Source organism: Accipiter gentilis, chromosome 1, assembly GCF_929443795.1.
Source record: "Accipiter gentilis chromosome 1, bAccGen1.1, whole genome shotgun sequence".
Classification (NCBI taxonomy): Eukaryota; Metazoa; Chordata; class Aves; order Accipitriformes; family Accipitridae; genus Astur; species Astur gentilis.
Window position 1 is genome coordinate 32,725,277 of NC_064880.1, and position 24,682 is coordinate 32,749,958.

The following is a 24,682-nucleotide window of genomic DNA, read 5'->3' on the forward strand; positions in this document are numbered from 1 at the left end:
TGTAGAAAAAAAACAGGGAAAAGAAAAAAAAGAAAAACAAATGAAAAACAAATGAAAAACAAACTGTTAATATGCCAACTAAATGGAAAACTGCTTCATTATATAATCAACACGCAATACTCGTACAACTTTTTTCCCAGGGAAAGCATGCATTTTTATTGGTGAGGGGCTTTTGCTTTTAATAAGGTAACTGCTAGGACTTCCCTTCCTCCCTCTTGGATAGCAGAATCCAGAAAACATCTCTTGTTCTCTCAGGCATGTGTCGCATGCCAGCTACACTCCTCCCCTACACTGGAATCCAACTGCATCATTTGATTAAAGGCCAAGCAACAACTCTGGGAGAGAAGTGTTTCCCAACGCAACACAGAATTGACCATCATTGGGAATAGCAACATAGGAATCTGTCTGTTGGGTGCCTGGTATGTATAATTCAATGATCATGATTATACCACCTTGCAGAGGGGCAGAGGGAAGAAAAAAATGTCAGTTCAACTTGAAGTAAATGGGAGTTTTCTACTCAAGGAAGGTAGAGATCTGTTATTATCTGTTATTGCATGTATTGCATAACATAAAGCTGACCTACACAGAGGAGCAATGATGAAACACAGCGATAATGAAAAATTACCTAAGATCTCGGTCTTCTTCACCATGTGCATCTAGATAAACAGAACCCCAAAGGCAGAAACGATGGCCTCGTATGATGATGATTACAGAAGCATTAATCAAAAGAAATATTCCTGTCCCAGCTCCACAGTTTTGAGAATGCTGTAATATGGGTATAGAAGGGGAAGATGCAAAGATTCTGTTAGTGTCTGTCAACTTTATAACAAAAAGGATTAAAAAAAAAATTAGTTTTGCTTGAAATAACATACACATATTATTTACTAAGAAACAGTTTGACAGAAGGATAGCCTGCCCCAAAATTCTCCCAGCAAATTTCAACTCCATGTCTTGTGCTGCCATAACAACACCTGCATACAAAAATGGTTCCCTACTCAAAAAGGGAGGATATTCATTATCATGTAAAAACAGAATTGCCTAACAAAAATGAGCAAAAATATTCTCTACAATATTTTGAATTTGTTGTTGTATAGCAACCTGTATAGCATGACCAAATATTTTTCATAAATGGCAAGAGAAAGTATTCAGAAAAACTTAATATTACCTCTTTTACAATAGTCTGTACAACTAAACATTTGCTTTCTCTATCCATGTGTCCTGGTTTCAGCTGGGATAGAATTAACTGTCTTCCTAGTTGCTGGTACAGTGCTATGTTTTGAGTTGCAGTATGAGAAGAAAGTTGATAACACTGATGTTTTCAGTTGTTGCTCAGTAGTGTTTATGCCAAGTCAAGGATTTTTCAGCTTCTCATGCCCAGCCAGCGAGAAAGCACAGGACACAGCTGACCCAAAGTGGTCAACGGGGTATTTCATACCATGTGACATCACATCTAGTATATAAACTGGGGGGAGTGGGGGCGGGAGAATTGCCGCTCTGGGACTAACTGGCTGTTGATCGGCGGATGGTAAGCAATTGCACTGTGCATCATTTGTATATTCCAATCCTTTTATTATTACCGTTGTCATTTTATTAGTGTTACCATTATCATTATTAGTTTCTTCTTTTCTGTTCTATTAAACTGATCTTATCTCAACCTATGAGTTTTACTTCTTTTCCTGATTTTCTCCCCCATCCAGTGGGATGGGGGGGAGTGAGTGAGCAGCTGCGTGGTGCTTAATTGCTGGCTGGGGTTAAACCATGACACCATGCTCACAGATCTAGTCTATGGCTCTACAAATATAGTAAAAAAAAAAAAAAAAATAATTTTTTTTTTAAATAATTATTGCTTGCTTCAATATCATTCATCTCTGTGAATAGCATAATCTGTATTAACCAAATTCATTTTAGCAACTGAAAAACGTGCTCTTACTATATAGTTATATTACAAGTAGCGGCTAAAATCCCATCAATTATACTAAAATGTAATTAATTATACAGATTTTTAATTCTTTTTTTTGTAACTTTCTGTTTTCATGAAGCTTGACACCTTAAATAAAACTGTTAATTCTATTTTAAATTTTGCCCACCCCTTCTTCTCCCACCCTATCAGGAGTATGAGAGAGAAAGGCAAGTTCAAACAATTTCAAAAAGGTCCAAGATCCCTCTGAAATTTCTTTGGGCTTGACTATATGCCCCATTTGTAAATATCTCCCCAACAAATTCCCCTCATAGTTTTGTAAAGCCCATGTAGCTCCCGTCTTCTACTAACTGTTCTATGGTACGAAACAGAACAGCTCTCAAAGCAAACCTTTACCATAGAAGGGAAAACAATACTAGATGCTGTCCCACGCGGGTTCCTGAAAGAACTTACATATATGCTGACTAGAAAACTTTGCTCCTGAATTAAAGTCAAAGGCCTTAAAATGATGCTTATCTAGCTATAGTCTGTAGATCACTGGTAGATGGTCAGGTGTATCAGAAAGTACTCTATAAAAAGGAAAAAAAAACCCCATACATTGATAATCTTATGTACACAGAAAGCAAGGTAACAAAACGAGGAAAATTAAAACAATATATGAACAATCAGAATGTAGACAAATTTCAATTAGTTATGAATCAAAACCATGTATCAACATTACACACAATGGCTTTGTAAGAGTTTTTCGAACAGGTGAAATAGGTTATGGGCTTAAAAGGGTAAATAAATTGCTCTTTAGAATCCAGTCTAGATTCCATCTATCAGAAATAAGCACTAAACATTATTACTGGGGTTTAGAATAGATGACCTTTAAACGTCCCTTCCAACCCAAATTATTCTATGATTCTTTGATTATATAAACTTGTTTTGGAAAGAAAACCATCAAAACTGAGCAACGGAGTTAAAAAACTATCCATGAGTGTGAATATCAATTACAGAATTTGAATTAATTCTCTTACCAGTACACATTCACAGTAACTCTGTTGTTTGCAGCACAGTCCTTTCAAGCATACAAAAGTACCACAAACTAGACAAACAGCAGGATCTTTAGGAACCTTGGTACAAACAGTACAAGTCTTTCTGTGATAATACTGAAAAATGGTATTATAATTCTCAGGCAACTGAAGGAGGCGTGGCAAGTCCCACTTAGGTTCCTGGATAAGCAAAGCCTACAGATAAGAAAAGAGAATACCAAAGAAAGGAAGCATGCAGTTTAAAAATCTCTCTCTTCTTCTGCATTTCACAAATTTAGAAGTCAAGTCACCTTGCAATAGTCACCAGCCTCTGGCTGAACACCCTCCCCAACTGTAGTCACATTTCATCTTTTGTAACAGGTGCAAAATGGGCACGAGCCTTTTCCCAAGGACGTTTTCTAAGTGTGACACTTTTAGCGCAAAATTCTTCATAGCTAAAACAAGAGGATTAAGAGTGATCTACAGGGAAGACTCCCACTCGCTACACTAAGTTGTCTTGGCAACATCAACACACTGTTGCCAAACGCTGGCACTGACTATGAAAGCTGTCTCCTTGCTAAAATTTAGACTAAAACTTTCAAAACCAGTACTGAAGTTAGGCTCAGTATATGGTATTTGAGGACATCTGCCTGACAAGAAAACTGGACAGGGACTTTTTACAAGGGCATGTAGTGATAGGACAAGGGGTAATGGTTTTAAACTGAAAGAGGGTAGATTTAGATTAGTAATTAGGAAAAATTTCTTTACTGTGCAAGCGGTGAGGCACTGGAACAGGTTGCCCAGAGAGACTGTGGATGCCCCATCCCTGGAAGTGTTCAAGGCCAGGCTGGATGGGGCTTTGAGCAGCCTGGTCTAGTGGAAGGTGTCCCTGCCCATGGCAAGGTAATTGGACCTAGATGATCTTTAAAGTCCCTTCCAACCCAAACCATTCTATGATTCTATGATTTTCAAAACTGTGTGGCACACATAAATTTTGAGGCCATTAAGAACTTAACAGTACTCACAAATTTTTTATAAGGCAGGCACTACAAAAATACTGGTTTCAAAGCCTAACTCTTTCGCTCTTAAATCCAATTTTATGGTTCTTTTTGTTGGTTTTTTGTTTGGTTGGTTGGTTGGTTTTGGTTTTTGTTTTTAGACAGTGATGTGTTTTCCCTCAACCTACTCATTTTTACTGGGTTTATAAAATTGATGGGCATGGAGGTCAGATGGGATCTTTCTTGCAAAGTGTAAAATTTTTTGAAGTGTGTATGACCTCAAAGCCTAACTGGAAAAAAAAAAAAAAAAAGGAAAATTGCATTTGTACCCAGTTCCTTTTCAATCATGGAAAGAACGCTATTACAGTTTCACTGCAATCTCTCTCAAACACCTATCAGATTGGCAGCAACTGTGTTTTGAGATTAATCAGAGTATTCAAATTTTCATTCACAACAGCCTAATTCATGCCTGCAAACATGCAAACACAGGTGCAGATCATGTTGCAGAGTGAAGAATGCATCTGGCTTGCTTCTTTGACACCATAAACTTAGGAGAGGGGGACTTGAATTGTTGAAATACAGCTTCTTCATAAAAACAATGCAGTAATGTTGAAACATTTCCATTTCACAATTGATATTCCAATTGCACTGATTCAAGTCTTGGTATTGTTTCTTTAACCTTCAGAGAAGATGTACCATCTTTTATCAGTCAACTGATACACAGCTGATTACACAGCTTTTATCCTCTTGATTTTTTTTTAAGTATTGCAACTGAAGATGCTCAAAAATATCAACAATGTTGAACAGGCAAGAAAAACCACAGATAAGTATTTTCTTAAAAGACAAAGTTTCTATTATATGTCCTTGATAGGTTTCAGGTGCAGAAGATATGGGTACACTTAGTATCATCCAAGGAGAGCATTTCTATTTTCTTTCTCCAGCAATCATATAAAAACCACATAGTTTTTTTCTTCTTGTTTTTAACCAATCCAAATCATATCCACTAACTAATATTTCTGATTACAATTTCTCTCTGATTTACAAGTCAGGTTCTCACATCCTTATCCAAAACAACAGTGTTATGTGCATAGTGCATCAAGCAATAAATAGCTGCTTCCACATTAGGACTACTTTGGAAAAAGTAATTTTGCTACATACCTTTACTTGATCTGGATGTTTATCTGCAAATGAAACCAATTCTGAGCACCACTGTGATACCATGTCAAATGCTGGCACTGGCCAATCGAGACAAGAGGCACTGGTGAACTGATGAGCTGACTGAAAAGATGGTAATAGACCCAGGCAGCTTGCAAGAACTGTGAATTCTTCATCTTCCTTTTAGGTACAAAACCAGAGAGGTTTAGATTAATGCCTACACTCTGAATTTGTATATAGTTTATTAAAAATGTATTCATTCCAATAAAAAAAAAGACGTTCTAGTACAATGATGCCAATAGTCATGTTCGGAGACACAAAAAAGCTTCCCTTTTTTCCAGATTACCTCAAACTGGATTCTCAAAATACAAGAAAACTGGTCAGGAAAAAACCCAACAAACCCCCACAAAACCACAAAACCCAAAAAACACAAACAGAAACAGAAACCTCCAAACTCCCCAATAATTTTCTTCCTGTTTAGCACCCAAAACTGGCTTGTAGCTGTTTTAGAGATGAGATGATTTTGAGGCAAGGAAATGAGAGAGCTGACCTGCAGCAAACTCTACTTAAAGCAGTCACGGAATGTGAACATAATTGTCCACTGATGCAATGTCTCTGAGAATAAAGTCCAAGTATTAACAGGCATTAAGCAAAATCAGGACTGAATTCCAGTCTGTGTGGAAATTATGACATCTCTGCAAATGCTGGTCAAGTTTTAAAAGTATGTTGGTATTTTATGAGACAGGCATCTACGACTTGATAAAATAAGCATGTATTTGCTGAATTTTAAGAATATAGTACCATTTTTCAGGAAAACTGCCTTGAAAACAAATTTACAGAAGACAGACAATGCTACAGAGCAATGCTATAAAATACAATTTAAAAAAATAAAAATCTTAGGACAGAAAATACATACCACGAAAAAGACACCTTAAAACTCTATTTTTTTTATCTCTAGTTTTTAAATGGAAACATTTAAAAAATTTGGGTGTACCCCTCTCAATTTGTACCTGGCAACTAGGTAAATCCCCTCCAAAAAGATGGTGTTGAAGAAGGCTTGTGATCCTGAGGAAAGGCAGGCAGAACTGTTGCAGATAGCACTCTACAGAATCAGGATTTACCTACAGGGGAAGGAAGCAATTACTAAATTCTGCCGTAGATAAGTTGCTCCCTATGTAAGAAACTCCAATACGAATCCAATGTTTTTTAAGCATACATATATAAATCACTGCATCAAACATACATTCCAAAGGCCAGCATTTCACTAATACTCTGAAAGAACTCTGTGGGTTTTCTTTCCCCCTTGACAAATGTTTTTTCTACTTAAATATTCAGTTTTCCAAGTTTCTGAAAGCTCTTTCAGACATATGATCAAAACCCACAGTTATAAGAAGTATTTATCAATAACTTTCTCAACACAGCACTGGCCACATATGATATTAGTAAAAGAAAGATTTACACAGGCAAACTGTCCCAAAGGGATGTGCTTTGATCTAGAAAATAAAGAGTTGTACTGCAGTCTTTAGCAAGATCAGAGAAAAATCATATAACAACAAGGTCGAAAAAATTAAATAAGAGACAGAAAGTGGACATGCTGGATAAATTCTCAAGAGATTTGCCAATACCACTCTTAATTCTTCAGTCTCTCCTTCTTCATATATCTTTCCCTTAGACAGCTCACTAATCACATGACCCAGCAATACTTCCCAAGATTTTTCTCCACTGGATGTATTCTGCAAATAAGAAGGAAAGAAATCTAAAATGCACTGGTCATGAAAAGGAGAGAAAGTTCCTGTAATAGTAACAGTGATTAAGTACATTTCCTTTTGATCAACACATGTATTTTGACCTACAAAGATACACACTGGTTAAAAAAAAAAAAGAAAAAAAAAGTTTTACAGAAAGGGACTGCATTTAGCTCACAGAGTGAAATGTGAATTGCTGCTTCAATTACATATGTTCTAAACTGAGTGTTATATAAAAACACTTTAATGATGTTGCATTCCCCATGTTTTTTTCTGTGAGTATAAAAATGCTTACTTTTAAATTAGGAAGAATCACTTTATGGATACATAGTGTTTTGACAGAATTTGAATTCTAAGATGACTAATGGGGGGGGACACAGGGGGACGGGGAAGTAACTCTGTAAAACATACCAACCAGAATGAGTTACAAAACGCTTGCTATGTATTTGAAGTTGAAATGAGTCTATCAGAAAAAGGAAAGTTGTGTTTGGAATGAACAATATCTACTACAGATGGAAAAAAATATTTAGTGGAAGAAATAGATAGCTACTTAGTTTTGTGCCGTGGCATTTACATTTAAAGGCAACAATTACAGAAAGCCATCAGAGATAGAAAGCAGTATTCCCATAAGTATTTTTCTTCTAAGTCATAGTAAATTCTACCCAGGAAAAACATACATAAATGGATGTGAATTTTGAGCTCTGTTATTATATCATCAATATAACAAACAATAAGGGAGTGGAACATTACTGGGATTCTTTAAAAAAACATTCCAAAGCAACTACAGGAGATTAAATATATAAGGACTTTGGTATGTAACAATGTACGTAACTAATCAGTTGGTTTCTTTATTGCATTTTGACATCAATTATAATTGTTAATTTTAGATGGGGTCTTCGCCTTTCAGCATAGGGAAGGCAGACTTGCTGTTTATGCTCATAGTCTAAGAACCAGAAGGCAACATATATTTAAGAAGGCAGTTAGGATAAACCTTTCATCTACATTATTCCTGGAAGTTTACTCCACAGGCTTTTACAGTGTGCTTCTTATGACACCATAAGGCACCTTGCAAAGGTAATGAGAGTGAAGTTGGCAATCAGAAGTAGAATATCCACCTCTCAGCCCTGCTGAGAAATTGAACTCTTAATGTTGTTGGATCATTTGGCATGAATATAGAGGAAAGGCTTCAGCTTGTGTTTAATGTCTCTGATACCAAATTGAAATAGATTGACTTAACTTTTGTCAAGTAAGGTGTGATCTGTGTAGTCATCCCGAGATCAAAATGTCAATATTACCAGCACTTAAGAAAAAGCCAGTCTGAACCATACGTTTTAAACCATCTGGCCCTCAAGAAACTTTAAAGAACAAACTTGGATTCCTAAACTAAAAACCAGCTTCCCTTGTGACATGCAAAGAGAAAGAATTCATCTGAGGACTATGGCTAGGCTGAAAAACAGAAGGGCTGCCAAAGGGCTGGGAGAGAGGAACAGGGAGCTGTGTGATTACCCCTGGCTGATGCTCAGTGCTCAGAGGTCTTTCGCACACATACAGGGTCCAGGCAGCAACACTGTGCAGGAGGAGGAGCAGGAAATGGGAAAGACATGCAGGGAAGGGCAAACTTGCATGTGGGACTTTCACTAAACCTCTGCACTTGGGGTGGATTACCACTGGGGTGGGATGGAAGCCAAGAAGGAACTAAGCTCTGGCAGTAACATAAGCGTAGGAGTCTCTGAAGGATCATGCAGAAATCATCCCAAGCACATACTGCCAAGCTGCTGTCAGAACTTGGACCTTTGTACACAGATGATCTACATGAGACAGACAAAAGGAGGAGGACGTTTTCAAGGGAGAGCGAGAGATGCTGTCAGTATAGCACATATGCAGCAGGGAACAGTGTTCCTAATCTACCTCCTACCTCTTTTGCTCTCCCCACTTGGAAAACTGTCAGCCTTCAATGGGCTTCGCACAGAAGAAAAGTCAAAATCCTCAAACTGACAGAAGTTAATCTGTTGTGTTATTTGAATTACACTAAGTCACAACATCCATTCACACTAACATACTGTTTAATGTGCTACTATTTCCCACTTGGCCTTATCATCCATCAAAGACGGGCACGCTAGTGAAAATTCCACTAAAATAGACTCTCTTTAATATCAAGAGAGATGGCTACTTCACAAATCCGTTATCTGAGCCATTATCATAATTTGCAACCCTGAAGTACAAAGTGCTTTATGTAAAGCAAATGCTTTCACATGCTTCTGTAAGAAAACATCTTAGTATTAATAGGGAGCAAACCCACCTACCACATGCCGTAAGTCTATTTTCATACAATAAAATCTCTCACTGTAGACAGAAAATTAAGCATTGTAAATGTATGTTCAGATAAACTGCAACCTCTGCTACTAATAAAAAGGCAGTCCATGTTTATCATATGGACTACGAAAGAATATAAGCTGGTAACACTTCAACCTATTTATATGCTTTCTGCCACAAACTTTAAACTCCAGAATTATCTATCACTTGGGAATCACTTAAGTAAACAGAAAAATGGAACACACACCCCCCCCCCCCCCCCCAGCAACACTCTCAAGCAAATGTTGTTGAAATTCTAAGAAAATTACAATGTATTGAAAGAAGGGGGTGGAGAGGGAGCCAACAAAATGCAGTACTGCCCAGTGATCTCAAATGCTTAATCCAACTCCAGAAAGAAAAATCCCACATAGTAGGAGTTTGGCCAGCAGATAATTTGTCCCTAATACCCTGGAGTTGTGACTGACCAGTATGACAAATCTTAACTTATATGTGAAAAGCAGGTCATGCTTCTCAGCATGCATTTCATTTTACAACCAGCATACTCTAAGGCCCAGCTGTTGTATAAAGGGGTATTCCTCTACCTTTTTCCTCTCCTGGCCCCAACACTTTCATCCTTTCCCATGGTCTGGCATTGGCACTCCTCTGACCTGGGGAAGCAACCCATGGAGCAGAAAACTAACTGAAGGATTAAATGAATGCCAGTGCAGGGAACTGTATCTTTTGGTGGGAACTGGCATTCAATCAGCTGAACTAAAATAGCAAGACACGCCTTCACTTTATTTGTAAATACCATCAAAATACAAGGAAACGACAGTGAAATACCTACCTGCCTAGTCTACAAATTTTCTTCTCTGCCACTTCATCACATGAACACTCTAGACCACATACTAAGAGAAATTTGTATGGCTAGCCACAAATCACATGAACGAATAAGAAAGAGACAAGAGATTTTTCCCCCACCAACAAGCTTGCCTGCTTTTACTGTAAAGGAGTGCATCAGATCAACCCATGGTTTATTTAGGAAGGCTTCAATTTCACAGGAAGGAAAGCTGCATTTACTCAATACCATTGCAACAAACTCAAGACTGGAACTACAGAGATACAGCCTCAAATCTAAAACTCAGTTCTGGAACTAGATATTCATTGTGAAGCTTTTAAGTCTCATCACCAAAACCTGCAAAAATTGCACACACAGAAAAGAATTACTGGATTTATGTGAAGCAGAAGCAAATTATTATATGCAAAGCAAATGTATCTGTTACACTCTTAACCAGAAACACAGAAGCAAAATTTCATAAATGTTTTAGTAAATTAACCAACCTTTTTGAGATCTCCTGACTCTTTCCATGCCGTCCTATCTTCAGCACTGCATTTAACAGAAAGTGCTGCCAAGCCTTGAGTATACAATAAAGTGAACAGCACTTTTATAATGCAGGTGAAGTGTTCTGTAAAACAAAGTAAGTAATTTTTAAACACTTGATATTTTTAGCAAATATACCGATTACAGAGTCTCTAGGTATGGAAATTATGCTTCTCAAATGAAAAGGAAGTGCTATGCTAAAAGTACAAACCCCCAAAACATACAAAACAACATAAATACATTTACTGGCTTTCAGAAATTACTTGGCAGCCATAGTGATCAGAACAAGTAAAGGGCAAGTAACTTTCCACTGCTCCATATGTTCATCTTAATCCTGATCAGCAGTGACTTCCTCCTAGCGACCTGGTGATATGAGAAAATTCTATTTTGTCCGAACATTACATCAAGTTAAGCTACTGATTACTGATAGCTACAACTAATTGGGTGCTGTAGATGTAAGCAAATGCATATCCTACCATCTCTTCTGGCAATGATTAAACCATCTGGGGTAAGTTACATTCATACAAATACTGGAAAAGTTAAGTTCCCAAAGAAATCACTGCAAGAAGGACATTTTGCACACTTCAGTTTCTACCCCTTCCCTTCCAGATATGGATCCAGCCATACAAGACTTGCTGCAGATCACTCTTCAGTGAGTACCTATTTACTGGACCTCATGTGAATACAGGAAGATGACAAAAGACAGACTGTCATTTTAGAAATTACCTGTTTTTGCAAGATCTTTATTGTTTACAGTTTTTCATAATATTTAAAGGATTATTATCTCCTACATAGGAGAAAGGCTTTGAAATCTTTTGGCGGAAGCTAGCAACAGAGGCAAAATAAGACTTCCTAAAACTGGAACAGGAGAAAAGGTGAATGTGATCATTCTCTGAAATGAAGATATGGTAGCAGTCCTTTTTTCTCTTTTTACTTTAGGTTCTATTTCCCATCCCAAATAATCTGATTTTTTTAAATCTAGGCAGATCAAAGAAGTTTCTATCATCACTTATACCACTTGTTAAGCACAAACATAACTATAATATATATCTAAAACAATGTATACAAAAAATGAGGGTTTTAAAAAGTCCTCTCAGGCTTTGAAGTCAAGCAAAACAATTTTATTTACATAAGCACCTCACAAAAATTGGGTTAAATTCATTCTTTCTTCCCAAGGGATTTAAATGAGCTTTGTATGTAAAAATTAAAAAGGAGGTAAGGGAGATGAAACTCCTTGCTTCTCCTTTCTTGTATCTAATATCAAAACCCACCACTGGGTTCTAAAACACACACAGTCAGGACTTGAGTACATAATTAAATTTGTGAAATAACAATTGCTTTTTTATGTAACAAATGTTTATAAATCAACACAGACATGGATTTTGAAACTTTTTAATGTCACAGAGGATATACAATATGCACAATTTAAGCACCTAAATGATCATTTGTAACTATGTAATTAAAAGTGTACTTTTTTCTGTATTATCTTCCTATGGAGCTTATGTTAAACATGACAACAAATGCTGCTATACTTCATCTGCCCCATTCTACAGCAGGTAGCATTATAATGATTTTTCCTCTCTGCATTTCCCTGGAAGGAGAATTCACCAGATCCCATTACATCTCTAGGCCCTACTTTTTTCCTCTGCTGAAACCTCCATTTTCTTAGCAATCCTCCTCCTGAGGAATAATAGCAGGCAAGCTTTTAGTAAATTTTCTGGGATTGAGATTTACAAGCTTTAACCACATGCACTCACAGAATTGTAAAAATTGCCTCTTCAGCCTGAGCTACAGTCTATAATTGTAGCTAGAACTGAACTCAAGTACTGAGCTCTATCTCCATCAATAGCAGGTACAAGCAATAGAGATCAATTTTACAGTGTGAAAGCATGAGTGAAAACCACTGCACTTACAGCAGCAAAACTAGACTGCTGGTCAACATTCACCAGTCTGCCGTAGCCCACTTCACCTTCTAGTTCTTATTCTCTTCTGCTGAGGTGATTACACACTGCTCAATGCTGGGTGTCTTAGCACCCTCTAAAACTATTACCTTTTTTAAAATCTGGTTTTTGTTAAATATAATCACTCCTTGTCCCCATCCCCATCTTAATACTAATTGTTCCACCACTGAATACTAATTGTTCAATTCACCAGAAATATTATATCTAGGGTATATCATGTTTTTAAAAATAAATTCATGTTCTTGTATTTAGTTACATGTATGTCACTCATAAATGACTATGAACTGCATTTTTGGAGAATGTAATTTTTAGAGAACGCAGAATTGAACAAATTCATCAATTGGACAAAGAACACTCCTGCATCTGGGTCACCCTTAAAAAGTCCTGACTTCTGCACAAACTTTGTCTTACTTTTTTTAGGAAAATATCACAGGAGCAGCTCAGAGGCGGCACGCTGTGTAATGAGCGCCAAAGGCTTTGAAAGCAAGTATTTTGTAGTCACAAAAACATCCCGTGGGAGACATACTAAAAACATCAGCCAGAGGATCAATTATCTTTCATTACTGTGTGTTCTCTCTTATTTGTAAAATGCAAATTATTTGACAGCTGTAGGTATCCATAATGCTAGAGCTGTTACATTCTTGTCTACTGCAAAGAGCAATTTTATTTGCCTTTCCACAGTGCGTGTGTGGGGGCTGCGTAGTGTTCTCCTGCTGCCCCCCTGGTGAAGGCTATGGTTTTGCTACATCACCTTTTTGATTTAATAATTCTAAAGATTACTAGTATGTTTGTATGCCATGGAGTAAACTGTGTAAATGCTGTCAGTCCCTTCTGTTGCAGATGAAATACTGTGCAACATTCGGCACTAAAATGCAGTTAGGACTTCTGTGTTTGTACATAAAAAAACTAATCTGATATTCTGACAGTCTATAAGTTATATTATTATGGCTAGGCCGTTATAATAAAAACAGAGGCTAATGCAGAATTTTTGTACTTATTTTTGAATAATATTGAGAAATGCTTTTATGTTCCTATTTTTAAAACTTTTTTAAACAAAACTTTTGGGAACCAAATTACTTCACAGCATCCCATCCCATTATATACATTAAACTTAAAAATAAAGTTTATACAGGAAACACTTCTAGAACTCTAATTTTAACATTAGTGCAAGAAATGTGCAGATAAATAAGGGTATTACTAACAATATGCATCTTTTAATTTCAGTATCAAATTAGATGATATAGTCTGGCAGGCAATGACTGCAGAAAGAATCCACAAAGTAAACTAAATGCAAAATTAAGGACCTAGGATCTTTTGTAGTCAATTTGGAAGGGCATCTTTATATAAACAATCTTTGAAAATATTCTTCTTGATCTAAAGCTTGAACAGTTACTTGAAAAAATAACTTCAGAACAAAGGGAGACAGCACTGAAATTCAGATAATCCATGGAAGGTATATTGAAAGTTCCAGGATACAGATAAATACTTCCAACTTCCACATTGAAATTGGATACTATTCAAGTTGATTACATTCATTCTATATTTAGTCAAGTTCCTTACCTAATCATTAAAGAAAAAGTGCTAGTGTTCGCCTGAGTGCTGCTTGCTGTATTTTTGTTGCATGCCATTGAAACTCCATAGAAAAAGAATGTGTCAGAACATGCAGGTCAGGTTCTTCAGCATCTGGGCCTTATTAGAATTACAAAAAAAGGGTCTGAATTTAGGTGTTACACACCAGAGAAGAAAACCTTTCCCACAGTCCACAGAGGTCTGGCTAAACTCTTAAAACCAGCTTTCAAGTTGGAGCACATCCACCACGCCCAAATCGTGGATCTCATAAAAGCAGCACTGTGGCCTATGTTAGGGCAACGCCAGGCTGTGTAACAGCACGTTGGCAAACACCCATGCTGCTGCATGACCCTCCTTGCACATGTGGCACCAAGCACAGTGTCAGGCCACTGCTGGCCAGTTGACCACCAAATTCTATGTGCCTACTAGCCTCAGGCTCACCCAGTCCCCAATTTTTAAATACTTGCAACAGTATGCTATTTTCTACATTCAAAGCAAAGCAGAAACTGAAATTCCTGGTAGCTACTCTGTGCTGCTAGAAATCTGCCCACAGGGGTCCCCAGTCAAGTACTGAGAAAATAATTTTTTTTACAATTGATGGTAACAAAGAAGAATGTCCAATTTGAATTAAATTACTTGTTCAGCATATAGAAATTGTGTTGCAGAAAGGGGTGGTGGAGGTTGTTGAATTCAATTTACAAGGACAGATTTAAGTTTTGTTAACTACCGAGCCACTGTCTCTATTTCTGTACTACCTTTCTTCATATGCAACACCATTTTCTATTTCTGTAAGAAAGGAGCTAGACGTTCAGAAAATGCTAATTTTCTAGAGTCCCAACTCACAACACCATGAACACTGTCCATCTTCTGCACAACTGCCACAGAATTAAACCAGAAACGCCTATGTGGATTATTATGTGTTTAGTCTTGCACAATTTCAGAATGCTGAGCATATGAAGCCTTTAAATGGTTTTAATATGTTCTAGTGTCGAACAAAAAAAAATTAATCACAAATGGGTTTAGTGTCTTGAACACAGTGTTTATTTTGCTGGTTACACTACACAAGAGGTACACACTATCTTCCTCATTCCCTTCTTTGTAAATTGCGAAGTGCTTGTAAATGCTCTGACCTCCACCGCAAAGTTTCTCCCGTAAAAAAAAAAGATTTAATTTGTAGTGTTCTTTCTTTGTGATGTGTTCAGATCAATTTTCCTCTCTGAATGAGGAGGCTGAACAGTAATGGCATTTTTATTGCTTTAATCGATGTTGGACTGAAAAAAGATACCAACACCCATCCAACAGATAATAGGGTAGTTAATGCAATTCCTAGTGCTGTATCTGAAGGGCATGAGATGAAGTTTGGGTCCTCCTCACAAAACACTCAGTATTTTTAAAACACACTGTGTAAACAAAAAGGATTTTGAGTACGAACATGAAGAAGATTTAATAGTTGATTAAGAGTTTTAGTTTCCTGTAAGGATAAAATAGGGCTTTTATGAATACATCAACATACCTAATAAATGATGCTGCAAAACCAGTACCATTACCGGAGAGCATCCATGCTAAAAGGGGAAGAAAATCTTTCATGGATTCTAAATCCTACAGATTCTTCCTTCATTATTAGTGTTCTAACACCATTACCATGGCATCCTGCACCAGACTGCAACACCACCTCTTTTGCAATGTAGTTAAGTCTACTGTTAAAGGAATATACTGGAAATATCTGTCAGCGCACACAGGCATCAACCTTCTGTCTGCATACTGATGTCCAGCCAAGTCCACAGCTCCTGCACCCCACAATCACGCCAAAGCAGCACAGAAAGTTCAGGAAGCAGTAGGGTCAAACATAGATTTTGTTCACCCCTATCACTGACCTGCCATGTGACCCTGCACAAGCCATTTTACCTTTTCATGCCTCAGCTCTCTACCAAGAATTAATGATATCAAATTCAACTCTTTGACCTACACACCCATTACAAAAGTTCTAAACAAATTTGTTATTACCTGCTTTTCTGAACTGCATTCTACACCTCAGGACAAAGAAAACATGAAAGACTTTTTTTATTCTGCCTAACCATTTTGATGAAACAAAAATTAGAAAGATAAATGGCAATTTATTTCCAATTTAATGCTTCGTAGATTTGAAGTGGTTACATTCATCTTCTGCCTGCCACTTGCCATTTCCCTTTCAACTGCAACATAGGCTAAACCTAAGAGCAAAGGCAAAACATGCTGCTGATATGTGGTATTTTACAGAGTTCTCCACAGGATGCCTTACTACTAATTGAAAGTTGTATTTCCTAGGATAAGGCATACTTTCGTAATGTGTTTTTCAATGCTTGAATATAAACTACAAACAGACCACTGTTTGTACTTTGGCTTCACCACTCCCTTCCCTGTTATTTCAGAAGATGTTAGTCTTGTTAAACTTTTGTTTACTGCTTTTATTAAGTCCTTCCAATAAAAGTTAATTTAAGTGAAACTGTAGTAAAACCCCAAAAAGTATGTTTTTGACAATAGGCTTCCTATTAAAAAATACTTTATTCTCCTGGTATTTTCATATTCTAATAATTTATTGGACATACTTAACCCATAAACACATACATTGAATTGAAAAACCACAACCCACAATGTTAACAGATACACGCAGAGTCACATGAGCTGAATTTGAACATTCAACAGTGAAGACTGAACACCCCTTTAGGACAAACGGAATTTCTATTATATTTTGTAAGTTAGGTGTATGCATGAAAAGCAGTCCCTATATTTACCTATTCACAAATTACCAGAACTCAGTAGACATTAAAATTGCCACACAGACCCCAAAGCAGATACTCTGTTCATTGTCAGTGAAGTAGTAAAAAGATACTTGTTTGCTCTTGTTTTAAAATAAAGGTATTTTATAATATATATATTTAAAATATTGTTTAAATAATGTTATATACATAATATTATTTAATATATAAACTATAAATAACCAAGCCAGAGACCAGAGGGTCTGAACTACACCATCTTCTGGAGCATACACTGTCTATTAGCAAGATGGACCAGGTTCAGCTGTTCCTTTTATAGAAAAAAAGAAATTTAGGTTTTAAATCAGTTTTGATTTTAGTAAGGAAAAATCTGGTTCTTAAATATCTATTTAATATTTATTCCAAATTATACTATATGCTCTCTCTATTGAAGTTGCTGCATTACAGCAATTACCATCTTCATATACGACCTCCTATTATGTAAGACTGCTGTAATTTAAACTCTGAAATTCAAACTAAATTACAATCTTTCACCCTTAGTTCACTCAGTTCAACTTCAAGTACTGAGCTGCCCCTCTAAGCCAAGAGATGAAGGTCAAACAAAGGACACTTTTCCTTCAGTAAAAGTACTTAGTAGTTTCGCTCAGCTCTTCTATCTTTACTGAATAGGCTGACTGATAAGGTGAGAAGACAGGGGACACAGATAAGCCTGTCAACCTGCAACAAAAACTTCTGTTCAATGCCACCTTCTGTAGATAAGGCAAAAACATTATTTTAGAATACACAGTAGACCAGCTATGATTTACCATCCTGGAAATCACCATGAATGCAGCCTCATATACACAATCATCTAAATATACATATTTTTGTAACATACCTTTGTGCAATGGTTGAGGCATGGTTAAAATCTGGATAAGCAAAAGGGATGAGACATCTCTGTAAAGCACAGGAACTTCTGGCTGCTCTTCACTTAGCCTGGAAAGAAAACCCAAGAAAATCACTTCTGATACTATAAAGCCATTTTTCATTTTCATATTTTATTTTTTTGTTTTAAATAGTATTACATTTGATATCAAGCTTATAGAAGCCAAATACCTGACAATTCGCTAACTGATCTCGATTTTAAAACCATTTAATGTTACTAATGGATTGTAATAACTCATGAGGAAATTACCATTTGGGTACCTGATGCTTGTTAAAAGTATTTGAAAACTTTCCAAACTGCCTGAACTAGTTATTTCTACGTACAGACTGAAGGAACATCCAGTATTTCACATTTAGAACTTACGTTCTAACACAAGAAAATACATGGCATAGTAACATAATAATTTAATTGGTGTTCAAAGCGTGGCATTTCACAAGTATACATATATCCATGCTGTAACAACAATGAATCCTCAAATTACAGGGATTGCTCCTATTGGAAAACACTGAGACCTTAGAAAGGGTATTTCTTTTCTCTATGTAAGGAAATGAAGACTCAAGCAGCCATCACAGGTGGGATTTGCAATCTTACACACAGTCTTTATTAAAAACCCTATATGGCTAGGATGACAGCAAATAAGCACATAGAGATACTGCAAACTTTTGAACTATTGAGATTCACTGAATGAATTAACATCACCTTGTAGACTTACACTTAAAAGCAGAAAATATTTGCAGATAGGAAGTAGTATTTTTCTAGTTTTGTGTAGGAATAGCCAACAATATTCCAACCAACAATATTCTGTAGGTTCTGAGTCAAAAAGGTGAAAAATCAAAATGGCAAAAAAAAAAAAAAGAAAAATCATTCTCCCCTCTTTAATTGATATGGAGCGTGCAGGAGATCTCAAGCAGAAGCAGTTGGTACAATGCGATATGCATCCTCCATTGTCACCTCTCCCCTTCCGCAGCATTCACAGAAGAAAGTGCTATTTGGGTTCTTATTCCCATTTGCAAACGGTGGTGGTGCTAGCTGGTTGGCTGTTGAATGCCAATGGAGTAACTGAGGAGGAGATATCTGTTTGAGATATTTATCTATACTAGTACAGGAGCTATATTGTGAGGCCCTAGTATAACTGACCCTGAATCTCCCACGGAAAACAGAATCCTCAACAGCTTCTTACAAATGGATGTAAATGTTGCAAAGGAAAGCACCACAGGCTACTGAGTTCTTTTCAATTGCTGTGTCATTGAACATCCAAAAGCACAGCCTCACTCTCCTCCTTTAGGTTGTTCTGCAAGACATTGTGGAGCACAGAGTTTCCCAGCGAGGCTTTCTTAAGCCCTGCAGCAAGTGCCCAAGTTTCCGTACAACCAGAATCAGACTGAGGAAAGAAACATACAGACAAGACATTTAAACCCTCTTCTGTCTCAGCTCCGCCTTTCAGAGCACAACTGGTGAACTATTGTTGGATCCAATTACTGCCTCTCTTCCAAGAGCACCAAACTCTTCCTCTGATCCAACCCAGCCGGCACTGCCTACTCCAATAGCTTAGTTGATGCCTCTGTGGAGACACCAACTCCCCTTGGTGCCATCTACCACAGACACAGCAGACAAACTGAGCTCTTGCAGACCACGTACTGGGAAAGGTTGTCCACATGCAGTGGGATGTGGATGCATGCATAAGAACCTTAGTGCCTTCTAACAGCTCTGGGGATCCAAGCAGTTTATCATCTCTGAGGCACATAAACATGATGCTGCTTTTGGAGAGACACCCCTATATAGCTACTGATTTAATGAAAACTCAGCCTTCTCTCTACAAAAGGCACTGTTAGGAGTCATCTGTGACAAGAATTTTAACATGCAGAAGCAGTCATATAAGAGGAGGATTAAAAGAACACTTTTCATCATACTAGGTGTGTTACCCAACGATATGTTTTCTAACTACTCTCCTTCCCCTGTCTCCCAGCTCAGTAAGGCACACTCTGAAACAATAATTTTATTACATGGCTAAAGTTTCTGGTCATTTTATGCAACACACTCAATTGTGAGAATGAGCACAAATATATTGGTTGATCGGTCATATAAAATGAAGTCACAGAAAACATGGTCTAACTGGTCCTTTTGAATTAATGAACCCTACAGAATAACCACTTTTGCTATAATCAATCATTTCATAAAAGGATTGTTTTAAAACACTGTAACGTAGATAAATATACATATTTATATATGGGAGCATCCTAAATAAAAAACAAATATTCTAAAAATCAGTATATTGAATCCTAAAGGAGACAAAGGGGGCAAAAATTTGTATCACACTACCAAGTCTCATTTTCAAAATTATACAGACAATGAAGATGCTAATCTCACTAAGTCTCTCTAATTCTACTTTTACCTATGGCTAGTTCTATTTTATGATCTATGACACTGAGTTTTAAAATAACCCCCATTATGTAATGACTTTAAAGCCATGGACATCTCTTAAATTACTTCTCACCTTTAGTTTTTGATTTATATATAAAATTTGGGGAAAAAATTAACTTGGAATAACATTAGGATAAAAAAAGATTCAACTCCCTCTGCACATTTAGTTGAATACCTCTTTCTGAGAGGGGTATCAGCATCAATATCATTTAACAGTCATGTAACAATTAGGTCAAATACCAGTTCTGACAAAATTAGGAAATATTCTTATATATACAGAATACCGTGATTGGCTGGCAACATCACAAATAAATGAACTTGTTTTCACATGCAGGACCAACTAAATTCTTTGTCTAATTTATTAATTTCATATGATTTGGGAGAAGTAAAACTACATTAAGTGTCTGGGTTTTAGATAACCTGCTTCCGTTTACGTCAAGTGCTGCAGCATATGAAGCATTTAAAAACTGCTCTGTCATTTGTTAAGAGCCTAAGCAACTTCTTCATTATGACACTGAAACTGAATTTATAAAATGTGTTTAGAAATGTGTTTTATGGAAATTGCCCATCCTGTTAATCCCCAATGCACATGTGAAAGATTGATAAATCTGACCTTACAGAAAATTGTGCCACAGAAACACTGAATAAAATGAAAGCAAGAACAATTTCAGATGGGACAAAAGTAATCTAAAATTATTCAAATGTATTATAGTTGTATGCTGTATCCATTTAAAAAAGGGAGGGGGGGGGTGGTGGAAATAAACTGCACAGTGCAATATAAACGTGTACCAAAATGAAAAATGAAAAATGCATTGCCCAACTTTCTCCATGGAACTGACCTCTCCTCCAGCCCAAGGTAATCGGGCTGCACCTCTCTCTGTGCCAATACCAGAGCTGTCTATCAGCTGACAGCTGAGCAACTCTGCCTCTGTATTCTGCATCCTCTTCCTGATAGAGGTTATACAGGAATCACTTCTTTGGGAATGGATACAGAGGAATAGAAAATTCTGTTCTACTTTGAAACAAGCAGCATTTGCTTATGGCCTTTCCTTACATATATGCTCCCCTTCCCCTCTTCTCTCAGCTAGAGACACTTAAAATGTTTGTTTGATGCTAACTCCAACTGATGATAGAGTTAGAAATTCCATGAAGAAAGTGGAAGTTTTGAGCTTCACACCTCTTTGAACTGTCAGATACAGAAAACTTGAGACACAGGGATATGGATACAGCTAAACAAAGGCTTAATTAACTAGGGCAAATTTATATTCTCTTCAGTATTTTCAGGATGAGAAATACAGCCCACAAATCCCAGCCTGCAGAAAGGTCAGAGCAATACACAGCTTCTGATGTTCATGATAAGAAAGCAGAATTCTACTATTTGTTCTGGCTACACTCTAGGATATAATCACAATTTCCTATTTGCTCTCCATTGTGTCACAGCACATTTTACAGGTCAGTTTTTCTCATTACACAACGCACGATTTCACTGACAGTACTAACATTAGGTATCTCCCATTCTCTCTTTCACCACTGTGCCCCCAGTGCTCCTTCGTCACCTGTTCCCAAACTTACTCAAATTAACCTTTTTAAAAACAGACTAGTTCCTTGACTTTGTTCATGATGCAGCCTGCTCAAGTTACATCAGCACAGCTGAAGAAGATGGTGAGTTACAGTGTAGGGGAAGGAAGAAACAGTCAAGAGCAAGTACTCCCGAAGGTGCCATTACTGCTGAAACCTCCATATCCTAACATACATCCAGAGACACTGGTGTTTCAGGCAGGTTTTGTGTGTTTATTGAATAGATCACATAAGTCCTGTTGTATCATGTGTATGTATATACCATCTCTTGCACAAACCTTAACTAAACCCCATTGTCCCATTGCCCTACTCTCTGTCTGCCTTGGACTATCTTCATAAAAGCTGTTTTATTTTTCCCATTTCACAACAGTTTCTGTGTTGGAGATGTGACTTAAGAGGTTCCAATGCACAGTTGCTCATTCCCATCCCTGTGCTGCAGTTTGTTGCCCCAATATGACACTATAAACAATCACCAAAGTGATCTAGCTTAGAACAAAACAACAGCAAAACACTTCAGTAAAAATAACACTGATGTAAGTATATCTCAGCATTTCAGTTTATCATGCAGTTCCCCCCTGCAAGTGCTTCTACTGTGAAGATCCTTAATGCTTTACCAAATCATTCTTTGCCAACATTTTTGTCTGTCAAAACAGACACAAAAATCTCAGCTTTTGTAGAGATGTAAATTTAAAAAATGCAGATCAATCATTTCAGGTTTGCCATTCCTGAAACTCTGGCTATTTGGATTAGTCCATTAAATTCACATCTGGGTTTAGTAATTATTGCCTGCAGCTGCTCCTTCTCCGCCCCCTGCCAGAAGCTATTATTCCCCACTTACACCACAATAATTGTTTATTTGATCACCACTGAAACCAGATCTACCCCTAGTAGAACAATTTGCTTAAGCACAGCCTGTGGGACCAAATGTATATTAAATTTGACAACATGAACTGCACAAGAGAAAGAATCCACTATACCGTTCACAGTTCATCATTAGCTTTATCTTTTTTCCTCCCTCTTCCTTCAAACAGTTCACATTATTTGGGCCCTTTTTGATAGGGTATCTTCTTGCTCAGAATTTCCTTATTTCTACTTTACCTTGGTGTGACTGCATGAGCTCCTTCCTATCGTTCCTCTCAGCTGCCATTTTCAACTATGGAGGGATCTAGGTACAATTGTAGAAGATGACACCAGGCAAAACCAGTGGCTTTGGGAAGTATAGTAGAGCAATTCTGAGAGTCTTTAAAATTACTTTGATCAGTTCTCCCAGACACATGAAATCTAAGGCATGATTTATGAATAATGATACCTGGGTTGTGGAAAATCAAGCTAAAAACTGTGAGTTCTATACCTGGGTAGATTTAATTGTAAATATTTATGTATTTAAATAAAGTAACTACAATTAAATAAGGGTGAAAAGATAACAGAATGGTACTTGTATCCCATAGATTATTTTCTTTTTCAGTTTTGAAAATTACCTTTTTAAATAAATAAAGATGCAACTAATTTCTCTGGAAAATTGCTTTCAACTGAAATAATAATTTAAAGTAAAAATGAAATAGAAAAATATAGCACGTTGGTTTAAAGTTATTTTGCTCATGTGACCTTCCTGATGTTAAATTGTTTGGAATCATAGTAATGCAGTCAGATAATATAGATCTTTTCCTGACTTTTTTTTCTACAAGTCATTACTTAGTCTCATGTAACAGTGAGGCTGATGATTCAGATTACTTGGTTAGCTTCAAAATGGCAGAGTGCTAGCCACATCTTAAATCTGCAGTGGTATTTCTCCACCACCCTCTTAATCTTCCATTTACAACAGTGTATCACCTTCTAATTGATCTGAACACTCTTTCCTGTACCTGGAAAAATTTGCTATTCTGGACTTCTCAAAAGGCTGTGTGACTCTAAAAAGTGTGCAATTAGATCATACACACCAATCACATGAATGCCATCTTCAAATGAAACTACTACTTCAAATTTCAAAAATATAATTACAGATACCCATCTTATGCTCTAATTTATACATTAAAAACACGTCCCCAAGTTGCCACCTCTGCAGCTTTTGGGGGCCTGCAGACTAAGGTAGAAAAAAACATTTTGAGGTGTGAGCAAAAAAATTCCAGCTTGATTGCATCTCTGCATCTCAACAGTAAACTATTCTGTGGCAAAATGGATGATCTCTCAGTTACAGCGTCTTAAACCATTTAGGACTTAGTGCCAAACCAACACCAGCAAGTCTACTAAGAAACATTGAAAACTAGTGCAGAATACAAGAGAACTGCTCAAATGCATTCCCAACATGCAACACCTCCTGCAAAGCAAGCCATTATGATCTACAGTACCATTCATTTCAAAGTGATTCAAAACATTGCCTAATGAAATCTAACTTGCAGCAACCTAACCTTGATATGACCAATGCATGGTGAATTCCATCAAGTCTGTAAAGGCAAAAAAAAGTTGCATGTGCAGAAAAAGCAGCCCCTCTGTTAACAGCTGCTTGCAAAGACAGCAAGCTCTTCAAATACCAAAATAAGAAGTGCATGATCAGGCCCACAGCCATTCTGACTGTGAACAGCCTACCAACACGATCTTAATTTTGCCTAGTATAACTCAGTCAACCATACATCAAATTTATTAACGTTGTTCCACTGTTCAGTCTAGGTCAGGGCAGAATTGCACAAAAACATACTCTCAAAGCAGTTTGAATACATGCTGAATAACGTAGGTTTTCAGGTTATAAAATTCTGGATGCTTTGTTCTGCTAGTGGTTTATAAACTAATCTGTTAATCTAGTCCGATTACTGCAACAACCTAATGTTGATTGCAAAAAAAGGCCTGGGTCCAAGAGGACAAACAGTAAAATCTCAAACTAGAAGCAAGCACAAACGTTTTAATAATTTTTCCTAATTTGCAGATTAGGATTGTGGCATCACTATCCTAGATGAATTTTTGAAATCCCATGATGTTTTC

At 37.0% G+C, this 24,682-nt stretch overlaps 2 protein-coding genes across 2 annotated transcripts in view; one reads left to right on the forward strand and one right to left on the reverse strand.

The window, feature by feature from the left end:
- METTL5 (methyltransferase 5, N6-adenosine) overlaps positions 1 to 24,682 on the forward strand; it is a 414,631-nt gene that overhangs the window by 290,798 nt on the left and 99,151 nt on the right. The gene's annotated exons all lie outside the window — the stretch shown is intronic.
- Positions 1 to 24,682, reverse strand: part of UBR3 (ubiquitin protein ligase E3 component n-recognin 3) — a 120,181-nt gene that overhangs the window by 2,465 nt on the left and 93,034 nt on the right. The window contains exons 33-39 of the mRNA XM_049807944.1: positions 17,663 to 17,760; positions 10,463 to 10,587; positions 6,710 to 6,817; positions 6,095 to 6,205; positions 5,088 to 5,264; positions 2,938 to 3,147; positions 626 to 765 (exon numbers count right to left, since the gene is read on the reverse strand). Coding sequence (XP_049663901.1) covers positions 626 to 765; positions 2,938 to 3,147; positions 5,088 to 5,264; positions 6,095 to 6,205; positions 6,710 to 6,817; positions 10,463 to 10,587; positions 17,663 to 17,760 — 969 coding nt within the window. The remainder of the gene's footprint in view (positions 1 to 625; positions 766 to 2,937; positions 3,148 to 5,087; positions 5,265 to 6,094; positions 6,206 to 6,709; positions 6,818 to 10,462; positions 10,588 to 17,662; positions 17,761 to 24,682) is intronic.